Genomic DNA, 24,514 nt, shown 5'->3' with positions numbered 1-24,514 from the left:
GCAAAATGGATCCAAAGTCCGTCTGACTGGAAAAGAACCAATGAGGGTGGAAAGTCTTGTAACAGAAAGAAAGAAGATATGACAAGAAATGCTGTTTATTCTACAGGAGCATCACTATACAGATGCACCCAATATCAATCCTACATGTTTTCCCAAGTCTGAACAGCTCACTTGCTTATTTTCATTCGAGTTAAACACTTCCAATCCATTTAGGCAACAGCTTCAAACTGTATTCGACTTCAAACCAAGTTATTTTAGTTCAGTTTAAAATACATACTGCATGATTAAACGCGACTCACTTCATTATAATGCAACACGGCTCATTCCCCCATTCACTGTAACTGAATCTGGCTGAGCTGCCCCCGTGCTCCCAACATCAAAATTTAAAGAACAGCCTCACAAAGAGGGGGTGCTAAACATCACAGAATTTATCAACTCTAGTAGGAGTCTGAAGTGGTGGAAGTTAGCAAGTAAAGGCTGCATGCGATATCAAGGCCTGCTATGGTTGGACTTTGCCCTCCTTCCCCCACAGGAGAGGAGGAGACATGCGTGGACACCGGATGCTTGCTCTTCCTACAGCTAGAATTTCTTCACCCCAACAGGGGCTTCTTCTTCCAGCTGCCTGGAGGGAAGGATCCTGATTTTTATGTTAGTTAGCATTTCATCGTGACTTTAGCATCTGTAACTTACAAATTGCCCAGGTACGATTTGTATCCTGAAAGGTGGCACACCAATAAATGGAAAAAGGAAAGGGAGTAGAACAGGAAGGGCCCTCGCCTCCTGTTCCTTACCTGTCGACAGCATGTTGCTCACAGACGCAAACTCCATAAAGGTGTTGTAGTTGGGCAAGAAGTTGTGAACGGACACCTCGTCGACGCCGCACCGGATGTCTGCCTCCTCGCACAGGTGTCGGAAGCAGGACATCGCAACCAGCACCGCCTCCGTGTCGGGACTCCAGAGGGACATGTAGAGGGCCACCTCCAACTTGGTCTGTGCTTGGCGACAGATTGGTGTCCCGCTGCAGCCCGTAGCGCTTTCCTTAGGAGACAGGACAAGGGCAAAGTGAGCCCGTGTTCATGGGCCTTTAACTACCCACAGAGCTTCATCTATTGGGTGGTACGGAAATGAGAGAGGTGAACATGGTTTTAAAAGTCCGCTCTTCTTCCCAGCAACAGGAATTGCTCCTTGGAAACACATTCCAGGCAAGCGGTGGTACATCCAGGTCATGTGAGGAGATCAAACGGACATGACGTCTCAGACGTATTACAAACCTTGTTTTCTACCTCCCAAATAAATTTGCACAACAAAAGAAAAAGAGAGATCACCAAACCAGAAGGAGAAGGGCCTCTAAGTCAGAGTTTTGGAGGCTATCGGTTGATTACGATTATCCCATAATGCATTGTCGTTTCCCTGCCAAGGGGAAGATACAAGAATCTAGGCCTCCTCCTAAGCTGCCAGTGAGAGGCTAAACTCCTGGCCCTGTCTGTTCTCCTGGAATTTGAAAACAGGGTGGCAAGGTAAGGATGCTGGGCATCCTAGGACACCCCAAGGACTGGACCTCCACAACAGCATGGGAAGAGAGAAAATGATTAAAACACATGTCCGCTCAGCCAGTGCCCACACTGAGCCAGGAACTGAGTGGGAGACACAGCACCGAGAAATGCACATGAGAGGCAAGAAAATGGTTGCTGCTTGGGCAACATCCCAGCTGATGCAGGAAGCATTGACAGTCCTTCCTGTCCACAAGGGCCCAGTGACCAGCCTGGAGAGGCCGGTCCGATTCAAAGCTGGAAGATACTTTGCTAGCAGGAATACACTGCAAGTTGCCATCTCTGATAACCCATAATGCCCACAAATACGTTGGACTTGTGGGTTAGCAGGGAGAAGGCCCTGACCTGCCACCCCCATCCCTATTTATCCAAGCCCCCTGCGCTGCACAATGCATTTCCATGAGCAAACCCTAAGGCAAAGCACTGAGTGGGGTTTCACCTGAATGAGCGATTAAGATCCTAAAACCTGCTCCTGGTAGATGTGGAAACTGCTCTGAGATTCCCAGATATGTTGTTTCTCCCAGGTGCTAAGAAAAAAAAATCACCTGGAAATTTTGTAAGGAGCACATTTGTATGGAATGCTGGAGGAGATGGACCTTTGATCGGGTCAAGCACGCCCTTTGGGGTTCTCCAGTGTCCCGTCCCGTTCATTCCTTTCCTTGCGTGATCTCAGCTCTCCATGGCCAAAGTCCAACATGCTTCCTACTGTCCTGTCCTTTGCTGGCTGACTATTCTACAACCACTGGCTATTCGTAATCAACTGGCTGTTGTTGTTATTATTACTTATTCAACCTGTTTAAAAACTGCCTGTTACCATCCTCAAATTATGCTCCGTATTGCTGCTCTTTAGAGGGTGGGATGAGTTAGTGCAAACATATAGACACCGATCCCCACAGCTGCCAATGTTTCGCTGTGTCTTGGAAGCAGGGGCGGCAGGGACTGCCCCAAAGAGCCACAGCTGGTGACTTACCACATGGAGTGGCCACTCCCTGAACAAGGGGTAGTCCCGTTCTAGCCCAGGCCACTGCTGGAAGCCTGGCAGAAACTCCACAGCAAATCACAAGGTCCAGCAACAGAACTAGTCCTGCCTAGTAAATCTGGCTACTGAACTTCTAGAGGACCGCTTTGCTCGTTCCAACTGATCAGGGTCTGAAAAGGGAAGGGCCAGCAGCAGATTGAAAGTCGAGGGGGAACCAGGCCACAGAGGTGCAGCCGCCTGGGAAGAATGCTCAGCACGGCCCCGTTCATGTTGCTTTTACTTACTTACCATGCCGAAATTCCCCTTGCCCTTCCTGAGCGTGGCTCCTGGAATACAGCGCGTCATCTCTTCATGGTCAAGAGAAATTTGATTAGCTCCACCCCCAGAGACATCACATCCTACCCCATAAAGGAAGAGAAAGGGACAGGAACGCCTATCTGATTGCTACAGAGAGAGGGAAGAAAAATAATGGAGAAATCACCCAACTTTTGTAAGGGAAGGGCTTTAACAAAAACAAAAAAAAAGACAGAAAACGGGAGAGAGGGATGCGGTTACTGGGGCTGTACTTAGGAATGGAGGAAATGAAAACACTTTGGATGGGGCTAAAGAGTTCTGATCCTGAAATTGTATAAATATACAAGAAGTTGACTTGTTCAAAACAGAAACACCTCTGTCTTCTGATACAGAGCAGTGCAAACAAGCCAATAATACTGATTTTAGAGAGCAGTCTGGCAATCATAATTTTAGTTGTGTGCTCCAAATTTTCCTTTGAATTTGCCTGAAAACTCTCTGTGCACAGACATAGTTTGCACATTAACAGTAAGACAGGGTATGGTTTATTGCAATCTGGCTTGTTGTTGCGTCTGCATCTATCCTCAGAAACAAGCTAGAATTGGTTAACCAAGGACAAACCACAAACAGAAGGCATAGCTTACTGCTGGCTTATGAAGTCCGACTTGTTTAAATCATGACTTGCTGGGATAACTAAATACCATCACGGCTTAACTCCAGCTTATTTGCTCTGCTGCCTTCCCAGGAACAGCCTGAAAATTAAACTGTTCCAATGGCTGCCAAAAGGGTCAGGAGGGGAACAAACCCAAAATACGGGAAACAAGCCATGGCTTATGCACTTATCCACATGGCTTAAGTAACAAACCATGAGTTAGCCTTATGGGTGAATGCAGCCACTACCCAACGCATTAATAAATCTAGGAAATTACAGAGTGAGTTCAGACTTCAAACATGGGTTCTACGTGTCTCTCTGGCGGATCGCAGAGTAGTTACAGATACAGATGAATCTGCCCCTTCTCCATGCTAGTTATGAATTATTATTCCAACCTTTCTCTGTAGAGCTCAACATGGTACATGCAGCATGTTTGTCCTCCAACATTTTCTCTGCATGGCCACTTATGAGAGAGACTAGGCTGGGAGGCAACGGCCAGCGCAAGATCGCAGGGGTTTTAATCTAGGCCTTCTCGGTATTCATTCAGCATTCATGACCCACAAGATCACAATGGCCTTTGCTCATTATAAGCAACTGAGGTCTCTTCTCATGGCATGCGCTTATGTGCTCAGCCACAAACTTTTTACTCCAATACGTGAAGATTATGCACAGTCTGGTCATACCTGAAGGGGCCTTATAGGAAATGATAGGCTAGTAAAGGTGTGCTGAGGAATACTGGGGCAACAGATCTTAGGTTTCCCTGGCAGGCAAGGGGGACTAGTTCATGATGCTGAGAATCATGTTACATTTTCACTTCCTTTACTGAGCAGAAACATTAAGTACAGCTGGAGCTAGTCAAATTTTCTTCCCATCCACAAACTACCCCATAGATCAAGAAAAGGAGCAAGCCAGGAGACATCCACTTACTTTGTTTTTCAGAAGAAATTTGTTCCTGCAGATCAAAATCTCTCGCAGCCACTTGAGGATTTCTGTGCTGCTGAGAATCTGATTGCTTGTTAGCCTCTTGCATATACAAAACAACATTTGAGAACTGCGGGAGCAAGAAATTAAGAGAATTATCATCATTAGACACTTATTGAGGTACTTGCTTTAAATTCAGCAGTAAAATGTGCACGAAGCTGTTTATCAGAGTAGATCTCGCAAGAGATATAACCAGCAAAGCATGGAGAAATGTCTTCTCCTCCCAACAAACATTACTTTCTAGGGTGCTCAGTACCCCTCTTTGCAGGTCCACAGCATTTGCAACCAAAGTGAGAGTGTAACAATACCACATATTCAATCATCTGGGACCACATTCGCTTTATAGATAAAATTTATAAAGCTTTAATAAATGAATTAATGCATAAAATCAAGGGCAGAAGAAAGCTAGAATTGGTGACGCCATTTCATCCATCAATTGACCTCTCACTACTAAACTCACAATGCTCTCTGGGGGAGTTGCGTTCGTTTTTAAATGTTCATTTTTTTTATACAACGCTTAGTTATGAGGCAGAAGCCTGACAGCATGCACTTGCCTGATCTCCCAGAACGTTTCAATGGGTGAGTCTGGATTCCACAGGTCAATACTGTCCAGTTGATGCAGCACAAGTAAGGCCTGAACACAGATGTGGAGAAAACGCTTAATATACACTGAGAAAAGACCGCTGTATAGATCCATTCCTACATTTCCGTTACTGCATTTCTATACTGTGCTGGGAGCCACAGCTCTCTAAACCCTAAAAATCCAGTAGCAACGTAATATACAGCCAACAAAGAAAAAGATACAAATTTTAAACAACCAGCATTATATTTCAGGACCCATTTGAGGCCTCACTGAATGCTTTCAAATGCCTGGGAGTGGAGTAACGTCTTAACCCAGCATCCTAGGTCCTTGCTGAGGAGAGGAATTCATAAATAAATAAATAATCAATCATTTTGGGTTTTTTTTGGCGCCAGGCTAAGACCTTTTTATTTAAACAATATTTTAACAACTTTTAATATCATCTATAGGTTTTAATCTGCAGCCAGATTGAATCTGGATTTTATTTGTACTATGTTTGTTTATTTTATGTAAGCCGTCCCGAGGCAATGTGATGGGATGGCATACAGAAATTCTAAACAAACAAACCAACCTGGGGGACACCACCAAAAGACACCCCCCCCCGTAACCATTCTGCAAGCCAAGTGGCGATGGAGAGCCAAGCTACATCCAGTGTGTGAACAGTGCCTTGCTGTGACACGGCTACCGTGACCATTGCTGCAATTCAGCTGGAGATGCTCAGAATCACGTGACATAGCACCTGACGGGGACAGCAGAGGATAAGTCCATAAGGACACGGCACCACACTGCAACGGGGAATAAAGAACTCAGAAGTGCCCAAATTAAAGAGACCCAGGCGAGGTTTTCCAAATTCTGCTTTTGCCAGTCCCAGCACAGCCCAGGGCTAGAGCCCCGTGTTAGTTTCTACTAGTCCACACATCTGGCCGTAAAATTACATTTGGAGAGAAGATCCAGGTCCTGCTTCCTAACACGGCGTTCTTCCTGCAAAAATGTGGTAACCGTGCCACACTCTAAAGACTTGCCTGCGACGTTGAGCAGGGGGAGGTTTGGGGAACACGTTCAAATCCGTGCCCCCCTCCTCTCTCGCTGGGGAAGGCGATCTTGGGGACTCCAGCTCTCCTCAGCCACAGCCAGCACGGTCAATAGTCAGGGGTGACGGGAGTTCCCACCCCACTTCCTTGGGCGAGTGGCAGGCTGTCCATCTCGGCCCCAAACCGTGGCCTTCTGCGTCCCGTTGAGGTTGTGAGCACGGACGGAAGCGAGCCGGTGCTAGTCCCTTACCTCCATGGCCTCCTGCGCTATTTCAGGCATGCTGGACTGTGGCACCAGCTGGACCAGCCCCGTGATGAGCTCCGCAGTGCTGCCCTGAGTCTCCGGCCCCTGTTTCCTCGGGTTCTGCATGGGAAGGTAGAGCCAGATCAGCTCGCATTTACCGGTGTGCATGCAGGGATACCCACATTCCAAAGGACACACATCCCAAAGAGCCACTATTATCTTTACCACTGTTATTAACGAGCATGTCTCATGCGAAACCCGTTTTGGTATCTGTCGCGTTATATACTGCAATATAAATCTGACCTATTGCAAACAGGATTTTAATGTGACACTCCCTGCCACTTGAGCTGGAGTGGAACCTTGCGGCTTGATAAGGAGGGAGCCTGAATTTAGGGGTTCAGAGCTGAGGCTCACAGGGTCTGCAGAGACAGCTGCAAGCTGCCCCAGGGACACATTTATGACCCATTATACACTTCCTGAACTACAAAGGAAATGGAGGATCAACATGAAACACCAGCTTGGGAGTCACAGGATGCATTGCTCTGCAAGAAGTAACAGTTTCTCCAACTCTCCAAGTGAAACCCATTAAAAAACAGCCCGGGTGGCTGGGGATCATGGGAGTTACAGCCTAGCAGATGGGGGCGGGGGCATTCGGTTGGGTTATAAGGGCACACCTAGAAGGATTTTTCTTGGGAAAGACTTTTTCGTTTCAAAGGGAGCTCTCTACCGTGTGGCATGGGGCTGTAAGGGACAAGGGTTTTTTTCTTTGAGAAAGGCAGGCCCACCCAGAACTAGTTGTACAGTGTAGATTCAAGCCTCAACTCCTAGAAACCAGAAGTTCAAGCATAAGGTACTTGAAAAGCAAACTGCTGCATATGCTAAACCCCACTCAAGACCACCTCTGGTCCCAACTGATCGCAAAAAACAGAACGTTCTCTGCTGAATGCGTAAGAAATGACAGGCTTCCCCAACTTCTAAGAGTAGCGGGATACTAAGGCTGTTTTTTAGCTTTTCCTTTTAAGTATTGTTTTGTTAACTGTCGGGAATATCATGGCCCTTTCCTTTCCGAATGCAGCACACCAGAGTCAGCATCAACAAAAGGACATTGTAAAACATGTTTTTACAGGTATTGTTTTCACCTGCATTCTGGGTTAATACCATGCTTTATTCTTTTAATATTTTGCTCTCTACCACTTTGGAATCTATGGCAATGTGGAGCAGTACATAAATACTGTAAGCAAAATAAAAGAACATAAAAAACAGAGTCATAGAGTTTCACTGTTACCCTTCCTGGTTTCACATGTGCACTTTCCAGGGACCTGTCAGAAAGCCAGTAAGCACTGTTGGTTGGAAAACTGTAATGCGATCAACCCAGACTGTGCTTATTCCTGTTTTTAAAGAAATTAATCCTACTTACACAAAGCAAGAGCTTGGGGTCAGCATGGATCAGTTTGACCATGGACAACAACAAGACCTTATAACTTCTGGTTTCAACATCTGTAGGCTTTTCTTTAAACTTAAGGCTTGTCATTTTTTCTTTAAAGGTAAGACTCTAAGGAGATGAAAAAAATACGATTGTCAGTGAAGCACTGCTTACTCCAAAAATGTAGCATGTATACAAAGAACCTCATACAGCAGTCTCCTCCAAGTCCCATTATTCTCAGTCAGCATGGAGTTACAGTCCAAACACTCCGGAGGGTATGAGGTTGGGAAAGAGTTAAGGAGGATGCAAACTTCCATACAAGCTGCATTACCCGTCTTCACCATGCAATCTCTTCTGCCCTCTCAGCTCAGGCTGCCTTTTTCATGGCGCTTCCCACGCTGATCCTCAGATCTATTACATGAGCAGCTACAGCCAGTTTAGAGCCCACCCCTGTTCTTACTCCAGGGAAGGGGATCATGAGGTGGGCCTTGATAACTCACTGAAGACACCCAATCTGTGGGCTGCAGCAGCAAAAAGAGCACACAGAGGGTTGGGAATGATTGCGAACGTGAAGGCACACCCACCAGTCTAAGGATGGGGCTGCACTGGAAATACTGGGTACAATACTTGCAGCTTCTCCGAAGAGGATATCGTAAGAGCGGGAAATGGCAGAATTTCCAGTAATGCGAGATGGATTCTTAGCCAATCTTGATACTGTAAAAGGTGAATCCATGCAAAGGCCCTTCCATTTCAGCATCCTAATAGCCATTAGTGACCAACAAGCAGGACAGGAGGCCAGAGCCCAAACTGGCTGGCCCACTCCAGCCACCGGTATTCCGTGGGAGCTCAGGGGATGAGCCAGCCTGTGGCTGGGCACTAGTGATTTTTGGGGAAGGAGGAACAAAGCTCTGCTGGCTGGGGATGGTGAAAGTCCTAGTCCAACGCCTCTGGATGGCACCAGGTTGCAGAAGGCTCTCCTAGCGCACTAGAAGGGTCACTAGGGAAGGGTTCGGACTGCAGCTCCAACGGCTGCAGTCTTTCTACCACTTTCAAGGGTAGGAGATCACCAAGAACGAAAAGCGCACTCTTTTCCTTTTCAGTCGAGCAACTGGAGGGAAGAAAGAGGGGCAGGGGCTTACCGGCGTCATGCGAATCGGAGTGTGGACGCCGGAACCCTGCAGGGCTTTGTGGAGGGTCTCACTGAACATGGTGCGGAGTTCCATGGAATGACAGTACACTGCATCGATCTTGGGCCACCAGTCCAGTGCAGACTGCGGGAAGGAATCAGAGGACATGCCCCAGGGGTCACAAAATGATTTGGTGCAGCACTTCATCCAGAAATTTCTCTCTCAGAGGACCCCTGAAGACGCTCCCTGCCCTCCCAAAGCCTGTCAGCTCCCAGGGTCTGCCTGAACAGCTGGAGGAGGCGGCCTTGAGATGACCTCCCACTCCTCATCCAGCTCTATGTCCATGGACCTCGTTTCCCAGCCTTCACAGTCCTCATGCGAAGAGCTGGTGGTGCCCTGGAAAGTGCGCCAAGAATGACGGCCTCTTTCATTCCCAGCAGGTAAGGCTGGAGGTAGCATAAAGCCATCAGACTAGCAGCCCTTGAACACATCCTCCTCCTCCTCCTCCTCCTCCAGGAAGCTGTCCAGACCCCTTTTAGAACCATCCACACTTCTGGCCATCACTACCACGTGTGGAAGTAAATTCCATCCTCTAACTCCGTGCTGCTTGAAGAAGTCCCTCCTTTGCTCTGCCCTGAATCCTCGCCGCTCAGCTTCATGGCATGAGCTGCTGGGCTCTAGCCCTCTGAGAAAGGGAGAGAAATATCTCCCCCTAGCCACTTTCTGCACACAGCTACCATGCCCCCGCCCCGACTTGCCGTTTCTCTAAGCCGATCGATTCCACATGCTGCAGCCTTTCCTTGTAGGGGAGATCTGCCAGCCATACAGTTGATGGAACAGCAACGCATTAACTAACCATCCCTACAAAGGGCCCAAATAGGCGCGAGCAGCCCATATTCAGATGGCTGAACCGCGGTGCTGATCTGCGGGATGCTTGCACGGAAGATCGGGGCGAACGCCCACAAGCTCCTCCTCACGCTGCTCTACTCCCTTCCCGATTCTGCAGTTCAAGCCAGCCCCTGCAAGGCTGTGAAATGAACTATCTGGTCTTTTCAAGCACCTTAAAAACTTACATTTGTGATTATACGGTGGAGTGAATTTACCAGCACATAATGAAATGTTGATGGAGAGTTCTGTGCCAGGCAAGTCTAGAAAAAAGGAGATTTTTTTTTTTTTTAAGAAGGCGTCTGCCTGTTACAAACTTGGAAATCAAATGCTACAAATTCTTCAGGGCTTTGTCCAGCACAAGCGCAAGCAAAATGAGCAAGGTTTGTACAAGGGAACTTCTGAATAAATGAAGCAAATGGATGCCTCTGTGGAACACATTCCTTTAGAAAGGGCTGCACAAGAACCAGGTGGACCAGTCCCAAAGCAACAAAAGAATCCAAGCGCTTGTTCAGTTAATACCCAACATAACTGTCACTAAAAGCCACTGGGAGAGGCACCTTCACAGCTATCTAAAAACAGACGTCTAGAAACACTCAAAACTGTGATTGCTGAGAAAGATCGGTCTATTATTCATGAACCCCTGGCCACTATGGGCCTATCCTGCGTATCCGACGGTTCAAAAATAGCTTCAGGACAGAGAGCTTACAGAGCCGCACCTCACCTTAAAGTGCTGGTTATTGTGTGGGCTGATCCGGAAGCAGGACACTAAGCAATCGATCATAAGGTCTATGTCTGCGCTCTGGTTGCTCCGCGAGAAAGGCTTGCTCGGGTTGAAGAGCAGGTTCTACGAAACAGCAGGCGCAAGTTGCATTATTTTAGTCAGTATACAAAAATACGTATTTTCTAAAGTCAGGGAAGCTATTTGTGAAAACACACAATTCTAGGTTTGGATGTAGAAACAATCCATGGCTTAAACTACCCACAGTTGATAATTCAATGACAAATCAAGAATTGTTCATGGTTAACAGCTCACAGTTATGCCATAACTCCAGTTTGCAGTTAATGATAATCCGCAATTCAACAAACCATTGCTAACTAAATCAATGATAACCAACATGTGAGCCAGACAATTAAGTGTTTACAGTTCAAAATCAGCAGCACACACAGAAAACAATTCTTGGTTTTCTTTCCTTTCTTTTTACCTTGAGATCTACCACCATAGACTGTACGAGAAGGAAAATGACAGAATTGTCTTCCCAGCTGATGTAGGTTGATGCTTTGCACAACTTAACACAAGCGATGGCTGCACTTTCCGTCAGTTGCCTGCTTCCACTGTGGCCTGCAAGCGCCTTCCGGAGGTTGTCCAGAAAGAGTTTCTGCAGGATTCCAAAGGCACAAATCAGAAACGTAAATGTTTTAACTCCATCCTGGGGAACCTGGATTTAGATTCCAAATGAGACACAAATCCATCTGCAGGACATCACTGCCAGCTTTGCCATGCAGTGCGCTTTTCAATACTGAAGTCATCACAGACTTTCAGCGACATCTTTGCATTGTTATACCCCAGTAGGTTTTCTGAACCAAAACCTGATGTAAGACCTGCATCTCACCGAAGATAAGCTTATGATTAGACTGTATCACTTCTGATTTCCAGGAAGGTGGAAACTTCACACTGTACATGTAAAGTTATCGTGTCCTTGAGAAGCCTCTAGAATTAGGCTGCTCCCTAACATGGGGCCAGGGAGAGGCAGGAGCTGCGATTTATATGCCAGCCCCTCTTGCTGGTGGCTAAGGAGGTGGACCCAGCTGCAGGAGCACACGAGCAAGACATGCGCGGAGGAGCAGCACCTGCCGCAGCCTTCCCAGGTAAACAGAGAGACTTCGTGGTGCAGGGGGCATCCCAGCCACGCTGCACCATACCTGAGGACACAATTCCCACTGGTGCCTGATTCACCTCATGTGCAAAACTGCCTTCCCTCAGTAGCAAGATCTCACCAGGTCTGAGGTCTTCAGAAGCAAACAAGGGCAACCAGCCTGTTAATATTATTATTCACTCCATGTCTGATCTTCCAGCTATGAGGACTACAAGCCCATGAACCCAGCACCAGCCACACACAGAAATGAGTAACTACAAGGCTAGGGGGAAGTCCGAATTATACTGGGGTACAAGAACAGCGATTCTGCCAAGTGGGCACTACAGACAAGGAAGCAGAGCCCTCCCCCCAGCTCCTGCTAAAGGATGACTTTTCTTTCCCCCCCCTGCCCTCCCCATCCCTTTCCCCCATCCCTTGGAGGTCAAGTCATTTTAGACTGTAAGCCTGTGTTGCTTTACTGGATGTACGGAAAGCATTGTGGAGGAATTTTTTGGTTGAGAAGTGGAGCAAATATATTTACATAAAGAGGACTTTTTAAAAATCTCTAAGGGAGATGAAATGCAGAACTGGTCATACAGGAGCCACTGTGGCCTAGTGGTTAGCATTAGACTCAGGGGATCCAACTTCTAGTCTCTGCTCAGCCATGAAGTTTAGTGGGAGACTCTGGGCCACTCACTGACTCTCAGTCTAACCTAGCACACAGAAGGTTGTTGAGAGGATAAAATGGAACGCAAGGTTATGGAAGCCAGCTGGGGTTCCTTGCAGGAAAAAAAAGATGGAGCATACATAAATGAATGATAATAAATGATAAGCAGGCAACCAAGCGTCTGTTGTGGGTAAACATTTCAAAACTGTGGATGCTGGAGAAAGAAGTGCTTTGCTGAGACCAGAGCGATCTGAAGCACACGGGGGAAATATTCCCAATACGATCCGAAGGACACGGGGGAAATATTCCCAATACAGCAAGTGCAGACAGAATCACAGCACTTTCGAGCACTTCTGGGAAGGACACGCTGGAAGCTCCCTGCCTATTTATGTAAGCCGTCCTGAGGCTCTGTGAAAGGATGGCATATAAATATTCTAAATAAATAAATAAAATACAAGCGCTTTTTAGTTAGGAAAGCGACATGTTTGGGGGTTAGGGCTTCCAGCCCAGGCTTCTCACCAACACGCAAGTTCATAGAAGACGTTTCCAGCTTTCCTCACCTTGTTTATTTTGTTTTCTTCCACCACATCCTTGGCAATGTCTTGGATGATTTCCGGACAAAGGACAAGGAGGATTATCTGCAAGGGCCAAACAGCCGCTTTGCGCTTAGTGCTTTCAGCGAAGCCATCCACCAAATCAAACAGCTTCTCTGCACAATCTGTGAGAAGACGACCAGAAAGGAAACAACGCACCGTGAGCTCCAAGGGCAGCTTTTGCACAAAAGGCCATAAGCCTTCCCATATTTAATTGCACTGCAACGATGCTACGCTTGAAAGCAAAAATGTGCTTAAGTTATTACAGCCTTCACAGAACCACCCAGATGTTACTTTCCTCTTTTGAAAACACCTTTGCAGGAAAGCGCAGGGAATGGTCTTAAGAAACGCATACTCACCCCCAAAAGAAAACTTCTTATGAGAAAGATGACCAGTTCATGACCCACTCAGAAGAGGGCATTTTGCCCACTTTTCACAAGGAAAAGAAAAAATAGAAACATCCTAAACCAAAAGAGCCGTTCTGGTGGTAATCAGCCTTTAAAATGCAATGCCAGTAAATAAATCCAAGCAGTCCTTAACTCAAAGAAATCCTTTCATAGAGTAATGGTCGTAGGATGTTTAATTGCTAGCATTCCTTACTCTGTTCAAGGAAGAAATGACTATTCATAAGTCTTCCTGGCCTGAGCACAGATGGGTCCCAGAGAAATTTCTTCTGGGTTCAAAAGAACCCTCGTCTTTTATGCACACTACTCAGAAAGGTGCCCGTGCACGGTTCATGGTTCCCCATCTAGCCCTCCTTCTCAAATTGGGTTGCTGGCCAGGACGAACAAAACTCCCAAGATGAGCGGGGGAATCACTCTGGCCTCAACATGCATCGGGAGTACAATGGCACCAACATTCAGAACAGGCTCAAAAAGACATTATTTGTTTTCTGTTGGTTGGCTGGTTGGTTGACTGGCTAGTTTAAATCACAGGTGGCTTTCTGAGCAAGCTCCGGAATGCTCTGCATCGTACGAAGCAGCTGCAGTTGACGCCAGCGGTAGCTGACCACTCAGCTCTACTTGCTTCCCTTTGCTGCAAAGTCTGCTTGGCCTGAGGCATGCTCCACCTTACTTTTCAAATGTGGCCCTGAAATATTTCATTTTAATTAGGTTTCTGTGCAGAAGCATGCCAATATCTGGGTAGCAGATTAACTTGTATCCATTAAAGTGCAAGCACTAAATCCAAGCTGTCCAACTTGAATTCCTTTGTATAAGTGGCCGGCTAGACATTCCGTCCAGCAAGTGCTTTAGTTCTTCCCGGACTGGACCATTTCAAAGTCGTTCAAAGGCTCTCCTCTTGACGTGCCTCATGCATGTACAACAAACCATACATCAAGAAAGTCAGACTAAACACTTTCCCTTGCCTGGCTAGTTTATATTTACGCTTCCAAGAAGCTGAAGACAGAAGGAATATTTTGCATCAAGATTTTAATTTTCTCTTTTGAATATGAATGAAATTGAGAACCAATAGCCCAATCTGGGATACACAGCCCTCCACATGCCGCAACCATAGCACAGCTTTGGAGCTACGGGACAAAATGCTTGCTTTTCTTCTAAGCACGGACAAAGCTCAGCGGAAGTGGATGATCTCCAAATAAGCAGCAGATGAAGAAAACGAATATCGGGGGGGATGACCCAGTCAGAGCTCTGTGATGCACAATCATTTGTTTAACAAGGTCTTACCTGACAGATCCGTCTGCGGGGTCTGATACAGCTTAGTAAACTCATCCGGATAGTTTTCCACCCAGTTCCAAAATGCCTGCACAACAGTACAAGGTAGGTCATGAGGCACAGTTACTCAGAGAAGTTATTTCATACAAGAAAATGAGAGGTACTGCCTCGCCCTTCACATGTTCCTTGCAGCACTCTTGGAGCTGTTTCACACACTGTGAGAGCAACAGTAATAAACAACGTTTCTCCAACACTTAGGTAGTGCAGAATTGGGCTGGTGTATATGCTCATAATAGCAATTAAGTTCATCTCCCTGCTTCCTAAATGTACTCACCACGTCGCAAGTTAAGGAATCCCAAAACAAAATCAGGATCTAGGATCACCTCCTGGTCATGAATTATCTTTAAGCAAACTTGTCAAGTTTCTCCTATGCTTGGTTGCCCTTTTCACTGAAAACTCAGAGTCTACAGATCTCAAAAGCTGTGCACGGCCCATAAGCAACCTCCAAAACTATGCTTCGGCCAACCCTAAGCTCCTTGCATTTGAGAGCAGCAGCTGGGATGCCATTCCTGATAGAAAGATTCTCTCCAAAACACTTTGGGCCAGGATCCATTTATTTTCTAGCACTGGGAGGTCCCCCCCTTTTTTTTTTGCTCCAGGTATAAGTACTTCTATACCAATAATCTGATCACAGCTTCAGACTGGGAACAGTTCTCCCATACCTTCCAGTGCAACGTTTTGTTTTGTTTTTTAAGGTGTGCTCCAATTCACGTCAGTCCTGGTACTTGTGGAGACTAAAGAGAATGAGGAGACGTCATGGTCTTGAGCACTTTTCTAACTCCTGGGCTCAGAAATCAGGTGCCTTTGCCAAATTACTTGGAAAGAGAGTCTGAGAAACTAGTACATGGAAGAAACTTGCCTTTTCAAGACTGTTGATAACAGCCAGTTGTGCAACTTTCTTGAGGGCTTTGAATTTAAAGGCTGTCTCTGTGAAAAGAATAAATCATTACTATCGTCAGCATCGTCAGCGTCAAGTCCTGCCTGTTGCCAGTGACTGGGACTCAACGCAGCTCACAGCATAAACAACTTTTGCCATTAAGATGGCACTGATTCGAAGAGTAGGGTGATAGCAACCCAAGGAAACTGGCTCAGCATGCCCCGAGTTGGCATTCCTTGACCATGAAGTAGTAATTATTGAGGCATGACCAATAGTTTATATCTTCAAGCAATAATCCCGATTACCACCACAACAGAGCATTTTACAGTCCTTGTGTTCTTCCTTCTGAACGGACCTTCACATTCTACCAAGTCCCAGTCACATTTGGTTGGCCATGAGAAAGGGCCTTCTCCATGGACAGATCCAGACCACACTCTTATCCCTTCCTGCACAAAATCATATCCCATCACTGTGAAAAGATTTTCCATTGGCTGCCAAGCATTTGGCCTTAAGCATTTGAGTCCCTGTGCATTTTACTCTGAATATGTACTCAATGCTCTTTTATCATCTGAGTCAGCCAGGATCGTTTGCATACACCTGAGGGATTCTGGGAAGTGAGAGAAGGTCACTGTGAGTGGCTTAGAAGTCAGACTTCAACTAATCGGGTCAAGGCAGTGGCCTGCACACCAGACAGTGTACAAATGGTCCAATCTTCTCCCCAAAGCAGGTCTATGATCCCCCAGAAGAAATGAAATATGAGCTTGAAGATTCAGGACTGAAGCTTGAGATTAATAAACACATAGTCAAAGAACACCTGATTTCTTTGCATGTGTTCAAATCTCCAGGGCCTGATGAACTGCACTGCAGAGTCATAAAGCACCTGCCACAAAAAGTCTCAGAACCACTGCCTATTACCTTTGAGACACCATGGAGGGCAAGAGAAGTGCCAGATAGATGGGGGATGATATTGTCCCCATCTTCAAAAAGGGCGAGGAGGAGGACTTGGGAACTGACATCAATCCCTGCATAAATTCTGGAGCAGATAATTAAAAAGTCAGTTTGTAAGCACTTTGAAGAGAGCGGAGTAATTCGTAGAAGCCAGCATGGATTTATCAAGAAATCCTAGCAAATTAATCTGATCCCCTTTTTTTATCAGATATCCCCCTTTGTGGACTATGGGAATGTTGCAGATGTGATCCATCTTGATTTCAGCCAAGCCTTTGACAAAGTGCCTCATGATCTCCTGATTTAATCTGGTGTCCTGCACTGAACAGGGGCTGGACCCAGTAGCTTCCTGGCCCCTTCCAACGCCACTATTCTGTGATTCCATCCTTTCTACTTGCGACCAACAGTGTTTTATTGTTATTGTAACGTGTTGCAAGGCACTTTGAGCTTCAAGTTCAAGGAGACAGCAAGGCCACTGCCTGGCCCCTAAGTAGCAAAGACCGCATGCCGAATGCACCTTTCTAATAGGCATCTCTTCATGGGGGCACCAACACTGAAAAGCCTAGTCGCTACCAAGCAGGTCTGTGAGCAGAGGGGCATGCAAAGAAGGGCCCCTATGTGGACCTCTAGGAATGTGTAGGAGCATGTGTGTTCAGGCAGTATAAACTCTCTGCCCCAGCACACCTGGGTCCCATGGGACTGAGACTCTGCCGCCTTGCGCTCGCTTCCTGCTGTCCCTCCCTTGCTTGGGTCTTAATGAGACAGCAAATGTGAAGCACTCTGAGCCATTAGGAAATAGGTTATTAGGGGGAAAGCGGTCGAAAAACAGTTGTTGTTTATGTATTAATTATTAGAAGATCATTTATTTGCACAGATAATGTTTCAGTAAACAGTGTTGCAGCAATGAGAAGATGAAAGAAGAAAAGCACCTTGTTTTCAGACATTCACGCTTGGAAATAAGGCTCGGAGTCAACAGGGGACCCTTCCAGGTAACTGCCATCGTAATCCCAGTTCTACACAGGGACAGCGAAGGGTAATGCCGCTTACCTTGCAGTATTCGCTTCAGTTTAGCACAGTCCACGCTGATATACTGCAAGAGTTCGATGTCATGAACATCAGCATTGTCTTCAGAGCAAACCGTCAGTTCCTGCAATCTGGGGAAGTAAAATGCCAGCTGCTCAGAACTGATCGTAATATTTGCACCCTCCACATAAAGCAGAGGTGGGGAGAGAGATCAAGAGATGAGCCGCTGAGGAACATAAGGCAGTGTGGAGCTGTTCATTTTATTCTGTGGCAGTATTGGTAGGACACCCTAGAAGACAGTCCTCAGGCTGGCACACAAGAAAGATGTTTACTCCTTGGGAAGAACAATCACGGCTTAACATATGCAGAAGCCCCTACAAACCAAAACCGCAGCTTTCAAGAGCTGGCCCTCTGGATGTAGCCCCCACTTATGTGTGGGGCACATTCCCAGTCCTCCGTCATGCAAAAAAGGATGACCAAAGCACCTGACGCCTGAACCAGATCTCTCTTTTTGGTGGGTGGGAGGGAATCCACAACAGCACACCACTGTGCGTGGGGTAGTCAAGTGTTATTCACAGGTATGCAGTTGCCCCCAGTATTTTTGCCTACATCTACTGCACCTACATGTACTGAAACTCAGATGCTTTGGCCACCTAATGAAAAGGAAGGACTCCCTGGAGAAGAGCCTGATGCTGGGAAGGATTGAAGGCAAAAGCAGAAGGGGAAGGCAGAGGATGCGGTGGCTGGATGGGGTCACTGAGACGGTGGGTGTGGGCTTGGGTGGACTCTGGGGGAAGGCGGAGGACAGGAACGCCTGGAGGAGTGTTGTCCATGAGGTCGCGATGGATCGGACGCAACTTTGCAACTAACAACAACAACAATCCAGTTGTATTATGTAAAGTTTATAAAGAAGTGCAACATCTGGGCCGTTCACAACAGCTAGAACATGTCTTATGAAATGATCTTCTCAGCTGTTTAATACTAATTTAATACCTGTAGCAGCAGACAAAGCTATGGTCCGAAAGAAACAGAATCGGAATTATTGGTACATCCCAGAACAGAAGGCCTGGAGGAATGTTGTCCATGGGGTCGCGATGGGTCGGACACGACTTCGCGACTAACAACAACGACGACAACACTGCCCCTGACAACAAAACCAAGCTGAGAAACTGCTTTGGCTAGTCCCAAACCTACAGGTGTGCAACTGACATCACCACTAACACCAAATACCGAGGGAGCTTGTCATTTCATCCGGCCAGAGGAAGATTCAGCATTTCTGGCTGGACAAAGCAAAACGCCACAACCATCTCCTCAAGAAGCATGTGTTACTGAACCGGCACTGCTGAAAGGAACGGCTGACTATTGCAAGGCGGGGCAAAGCCGCCGCTCACTGGCCCATCAGCAAGTTGGACGACCGAAGCCGGTGGCCGGGCCACCAGCTCTGCTCCCTTTGCCTTCTTCCATGCCAACCAGCACGGAGTTCCACACCTCTTGCAGCAGCACTGGAGAAGCTGCTCCTCCTGCAAGGGCTATCCAAGTCTGCCTCCTCCTCCTCTTGCCACCCCTGCCTGGGGTTCGCAGAGAGGGTTCGCTGTTTGTGAGCCAATCACAGTAAGGAGGTCTCCCGGGGGAGGGCTTGGTGGGACGTAAGGAGACTCTGATCCACGGGGGCACCACCGCCCTTGGAGGGGCAACTAATGGAACACGGCTTAGCTTCTGTTCAAGCAACATTGAAAACCAAGAGCATAGTTTGAAAGCAAGCTTTTTCTTAGGATTCCTGTTACCCAACAACACTCCCCACCCCCGCCAGCCAAGTCTGGACCACTGAGGTCAGAAAGTAAGGAGCCTAATGACTCTGAGAATTTGGTTCCATTTATTATTGAGTTCTCTCTGGCTCTCCTTCATAAAGGAAATGTATTCTGTACGCCACTATTCTCCAGCAAGCCATTTAGCAAATAGACAACAAAAACCCACATCCTCTGAACCCGGCTGCCAAGAATAACTCCTTGGAACAGAGGTTATTACAAGGCCTTTGAAGTTCACTTGAGGTACCCTTTAATCATAGAACTTTCTACCTGCTGCCTGGAGACAGAAGCGCTTCCTATCTGACGTGATCATCTTGATCCCATGAAGGTTATGAGAGCAGTAACTGCAGCCCAGGGAACAGCAAAGCCCTGGACTAGATGGAAGAGTGGGTACTGAACACAGCCAGCCAGGTAAGAGGCGTGAGGCCGGCTTCCCATCTTCCCAACCTCATTAGTGCTGTTCTCTTCAATGGCTTTCCCTCTCCACACCTTTGCATTAAGCTTCTTGCATTGACGTATTTGCAATGCTCTCCATGTTTTTGTGCCTGCGGATCTTCTCTAAGTGCTCCTCTTCGGACCCTTCGCTCTCCCAGAGGGGTGAAGAACATGCAGCCTTCCAGATGGCGTTGGACTCCCATCAGCCCCAGCCAGCACAGCTACTGGTGAAGGAGGATGGGAGCTGTAGGGGCACAACTCCCGCTGCCTGTTCTATAAGCACCAATCCTTCTAAAGAAAGCCTAGGCTGTCTTCTCATTCCCGTGTGTGTTGTGTCCCCCCATCCCTGCTGGACGCCCAGCTCTCTTTCCCCAGATCCCTGGGGAGCAACCCAGAGAACAAGCAAGCGGAGTGGGGACATCCAGTCCTGCCGTGCCTGGAAAGCCCCATTATGCCTGGGCGGAAACTGGGACCTCATACAAACCAACACGCACTACCAGTGTCCTAAGGAAACTCTCCTACGAGCAAGAGCCCTACTTATTTCACGTCACTGCACTGCCCAGCTCTTTCCGTACACTTAAGAGTTGTTTTTAACCTAAGCCTGTATTCAGAGATTACCGAAGAGAAGGAATTAGTACAGATACCAAGTGGAGACTGGACACGCATGAACTGAAGTCTTTTAACAGCCTCAGCTCAAGCAGTCGCACTCCTGTTTCCCACTCCTTGCTCTGTGTTGACATTTACCTTTCCGTCCAGGTCGTGCCAGACGAACAGAGACTGGCAGGACTCGGAGCAGTGGGCCAAGCACCTTGCCTTGCACTCACCTGGTGGAAATACGGCTGAAGACCGCATTGAAGTTGTTGCAGCTGAGAGAGAAGAGCACCCCGGAGGCGGAGCTGCGGAGCTCCGCAGCATGCTGATTCCCCTCGCGGTACGTGTGGATAAAATGGCAGATCTCCGGCAGCAGCTGCTTGACCAGCATTGTCTCATCAAGCCTCATGGTGTCTTTCGGTTGCTAAGAAGAGACAAGCCACATGTCATTGCCCTGCAGCACTTCCATGGCTATGTTACCACCCCTGGGAAGGCCTCGCTCCCACAAGATGTCAGAAGCGCTTTCCTGAAACGAGGCCGGTGTGTTTGAGCTACTGGGATCCATCTGAGTCTGGGGGAAAGCACTGCCCATTGGCAAGACGCTTCAGTCGCGATGGTGCGCAAAGGGAGCTTCGGCTGGCCCTTCGCTACCTTGACTGCAGCTGGGGAGGAGGACACAGGGCTGCTTCTATCCGCTGCCCAGACAGCAACCCCGTGTTGCCTTCAACACGCAACCCAGAAGGGGACCTCCATCACCAGGGCGGCTGATCTGGGGCCCAACCCCGTTATTACAGCTAGTTAGATTCTTATGGCACTCCCAGGTTTTCACAATGCTGCTTTTTAGCAGAAGGTAAAAGCATCCCATCATCTCTAGTTATAGTTGGGACTTTGCATAGCTTTCTTGTCATATTATTTCTGTCTGTAAACCTCTTTGGGAATTCTAGTTTAAAAGCAGAATAACAATGTTACTGGATTCAATTCAACAATTCTGTGCATGTTTAGACAAAAAGATATTCCTACAACTTTCAAAATTGGGAGTTGTAGGCCTTTTTTGTCCAAGAATACACAGGATTACGCCCAAATTATATGAAGTCCCATAGCCTGCACTGCTACTACAATCCAACCAGCCAAGTTGGGCCGAAGCACCAGCCCAAGAGAACCGCATGGTCCAGGGACTGGAAGCTGAGTGCTGGATCCTATTGCTGTACTGTTCAGAGAAGGATATGATCAGTCTGTGAGGCCCACAACTGCATTTATAAATTGTCTTTAATGTGTTTACACAGGTGTCAAATGGCAAGCCATGAACTCTTCTGTCTGCCGTGACTTGGACAGCCATCTTTCAAAACCAGCATGGGGAATCACAAGCAGCTTACAGATGACCTCATTACACCAAGCTTGGAACCATGTTCAAGAAACCCTCAGGAATAAACATTCAGTCTTAGATTTCACCAAAGTCCAAGCTTGGCTTTGCAGCTACACAGCTTTGCAGAAGGAGCTGAACCACCAAGTGTATTCCCAAGGTGATACAGGGGGAAGAAGCAGACAGCCTTTGAGAACAGAGTTAAGTGAAAATAGGAATGTTTTTCTGGAAATTTCAGGATGACATTCCCACTGGAAGTTTAGACAAAGTTAACCAGTATAAAATAGGAAGCACCTGCAAAAGTAATCTTTCACTCCAGGAGAAAAAGCTTTATTATCTTTGTACAGCACTGAGCCAAATTCAAATAAAACCACCAAGTCAAAGAAGATCTCCAGTTAGCTTAAAATATTAAGACTTTAAAAGTTAAGCTGCAAATTCAAAATGTCTTTCTTCAAGCAAGGAAAGAAGTTCTTTCTTTTTTTACTTGCGAACATGTAAGGCTATTTCGGATCTCAAGATGGAGTATTTTCATTAGATCTAAACATACCAACATTTGTACATTTTCTTTCCCTGAAATATCAGCATTTAAAACGCACACAAAGAATCAATCGCAAAGATTGTGCAGTCACTTTGTCAACAGTGGCTAAAAGAAATGAGGGATCCGCTACAGAGCTTGACTCTCCTATGTGCAAATTACTGCTTCGCAATCCATTTTTCCAAGTTCCTGGTCCAGTTTTCCATTTGCATACTAGCTGCCTAAAACTATCAACAACGAATTTGCACATAATTAAAAATCTTCACTGCCTGCAGGCCAATTCTTTGTCAGAAGGCCAGGAAGTCTTACAAGTCCTTTTACATCGGCACCACGAAACATACTGAACACAGTTTCTGCTTTGCAATTTTCTGCTTTGAATTTGCACCTCTCAGGAATGCAGGTCTTTTACCAAGGCAGAACTGGAAGTCGCTCTTCAGACAGAGGTTTTTCCAGCTCTGTACCTGGAGAGTCCAGGATTAAACCCAGGACTTTGTCCATGCAAACCATGCACTTTGATACTGAGCTAAGATCTCTCATTTCAGTTAGCCTGAGGAGCAGGGTGTCCAAACACAATTAGCTCAGGAAATGTTTCATGAAGGAGACAACTCACCCCAGCAAGACATTTTTCCAGTGTATCCAAAATAATCAGTTGAGAAAGATACAGGTTCTTTTCAGCAGCTTCTCCAAATATCCTCTAGAGGAAAACAAGAGGCCAATTTAGTTAGTATTAAGGAAATAGATTGGCTGGCCGTCATCACCACATGACGACATGTCTGGATCCCGGGAAAGGGGCTAAGGTTTTCACTTCGCTTCTTGGGAACTCTGTTTGTGGAAAGCCCAAGAAACAAAGGGAATGTGAGTCATCGATGGATCCCTGGTCTTTTTGATGACACCTAGACTTGTTCCTTTAGTAGACCATAAAACGGTTGCTCTCCCCATCTAGTCCCCCTGCCAAGCCAATGCTAAAGTACTTGAGAAAGTCATGGATACTTTGAAGTGTACAGAACAAAGACAACATCTAGATTCTCTTGAGGGCTAAGCCTGTAATTTTGATTACTACAGTTAAAGAAACTCTTAATTCTCAGGAAAGAAGTCAAATAGGGATACTGCCAGCTTTCTAGAGCCTGGGGTGGACCAGAGTGCACCTAAATGTTTCCTGCAAGAACATGTCTTTTCCCAAAAGCAGTTTAAAATAACATTTTGAAGCCTCAGGGCTGAACAAAGAATTGGGGATGGGGGAAGAAATAAGATAACAAGCGAATGTTTACTTCCTAGGGGGCTCCTCTTAGCATAATGCTAAACAGCAGCTATCGTACTGATGAGGAAGGAAGACCAACTCCCGCTTGATTTAGCATTAAACATGAAAAATGCTGAAGGTCCTGTTAATTTTTGCCACTTCTATCTTTCTCCAAGTCCTTCAGTTCTTACCATGTCCTGCTTGGCCTTTCACACAGACAAGAGCCAACAATGCATTTTTCCACTGCTTGCAAATAGAACAGGATTGATCCGATTTTATCCCATGCTAAAAGAGCTGATTGTGAGAAACTTGAGCGCAACGTTTTCGAAAATGCCATCAATCACAGGAAACAAGCGTGCCATATTGTCAAAGAGACATGGGCATCCACTACTCTCTGGAGGCCGGACAGACCGAGACCCCACCCCCCATCCTAACCTTAATGCTCCTTAACTGCAACCTAATGAATATTCAGGCAGGAAGCCTAACGATCTCAGCTCAGCTCAGTTCTCAAACATTCATCAGATGACACCCCTTCCTCTCCCTCTGGCCTCACATCCAGGTAATCACGTAACCAAGAGAATACATAACTTACCATGTTGTTAACATTTTTTAAGATATTGGTGAGGCCGCTGATGACCAGGGAAAACTTGTACTTCGAAATGTTGATGAGGCATTCCTTGTTATGCTCTGTGCTGACTTTGGTGTGAGTATTTTGCTGGCTCGCTTTGATTGGAAGCTGCAGGAAAGAGAAGACTGGTAAGCATTCACTGATAAGAAAATTTGCCCTGTGGATACTTGCCATGTTAAAAACTTCCCTCTCCCTTACCTTCTCACACAGATCTCTTTGGCTGGGCCAGCACTCGGCAGAATTTCATATTTTTCCAGTGCATCCAAAATAAACCTTCGTTTCCCACCCGCCACCTCCATTTTATTGATGATTCTGGGTTACAAGCACTCTATTACAAAAACTTTCCAGTCAAGTTTATTCCCAGGTTAAGTACATGTTGGGCTGCTATCTAAATGTGCTTCACGGATTCCCCTTCCTCAATCTTCCAGCATTCCAATAACATAATTCAATGATTGTGGGGGATTATCAATCAATCAATCAATCTTC

At 46.7% G+C, this 24,514-nt stretch overlaps 1 protein-coding gene across 9 annotated transcripts in view; it reads right to left on the bottom strand.

Annotated features, from left to right (window-relative positions):
* The window catches only part of NF1 (neurofibromin 1), a 165,939-nt gene that overhangs the window by 128,681 nt on the left and 12,744 nt on the right, over positions 1–24,514 (bottom strand). For 6 of the 9 annotated variants that reach the window (XM_044430097.1, XM_044430098.1, XM_044430104.1 and 3 more), the window contains exons 2-18: positions 23,993–24,136; positions 22,774–22,857; positions 20,502–20,692; positions 17,462–17,568; positions 15,452–15,519; positions 14,545–14,620; positions 12,827–12,984; positions 10,949–11,122; positions 10,468–10,590; positions 9,932–10,006; positions 8,871–9,002; positions 7,726–7,860; positions 6,315–6,428; positions 5,008–5,087; positions 4,400–4,523; positions 2,818–2,973; positions 792–1,038 (exon numbers count right to left, since the gene is read on the bottom strand). In XM_044430097.1, coding sequence (XP_044286032.1) covers positions 792–1,038; positions 2,818–2,973; positions 4,400–4,523; positions 5,008–5,087; positions 6,315–6,428; positions 7,726–7,860; positions 8,871–9,002; positions 9,932–10,006; positions 10,468–10,590; positions 10,949–11,122; positions 12,827–12,984; positions 14,545–14,620; positions 15,452–15,519; positions 17,462–17,568; positions 20,502–20,692; positions 22,774–22,857; positions 23,993–24,136 — 2,188 coding nt within the window. Of the gene's footprint in view, positions 1–791; positions 1,039–2,817; positions 2,974–4,399; positions 4,524–5,007; positions 5,088–6,314; positions 6,429–7,725; positions 7,861–8,870; positions 9,003–9,931; positions 10,007–10,467; positions 10,591–10,948; positions 11,123–12,826; positions 12,985–14,544; positions 14,621–15,451; positions 15,520–17,461; positions 17,569–20,501; positions 20,693–22,773; positions 22,858–23,992; positions 24,137–24,514 lie in introns of those variants that run through there. The other 3 variants (XM_044430099.1, XM_044430106.1, XM_044430105.1) reach the window with 3 other exon arrangements.

The sequence above is a fragment of the Varanus komodoensis genome, unplaced genomic scaffold, assembly GCF_004798865.1.
Source record: "Varanus komodoensis strain SLA01 unplaced genomic scaffold, ASM479886v1 scaffold20_1, whole genome shotgun sequence".
Lineage (NCBI taxonomy): Eukaryota > Metazoa > Chordata > Lepidosauria > Squamata > Varanidae > Varanus > Varanus komodoensis.
This window is presented reverse-complemented; position numbering and strand designations above follow the sequence as displayed.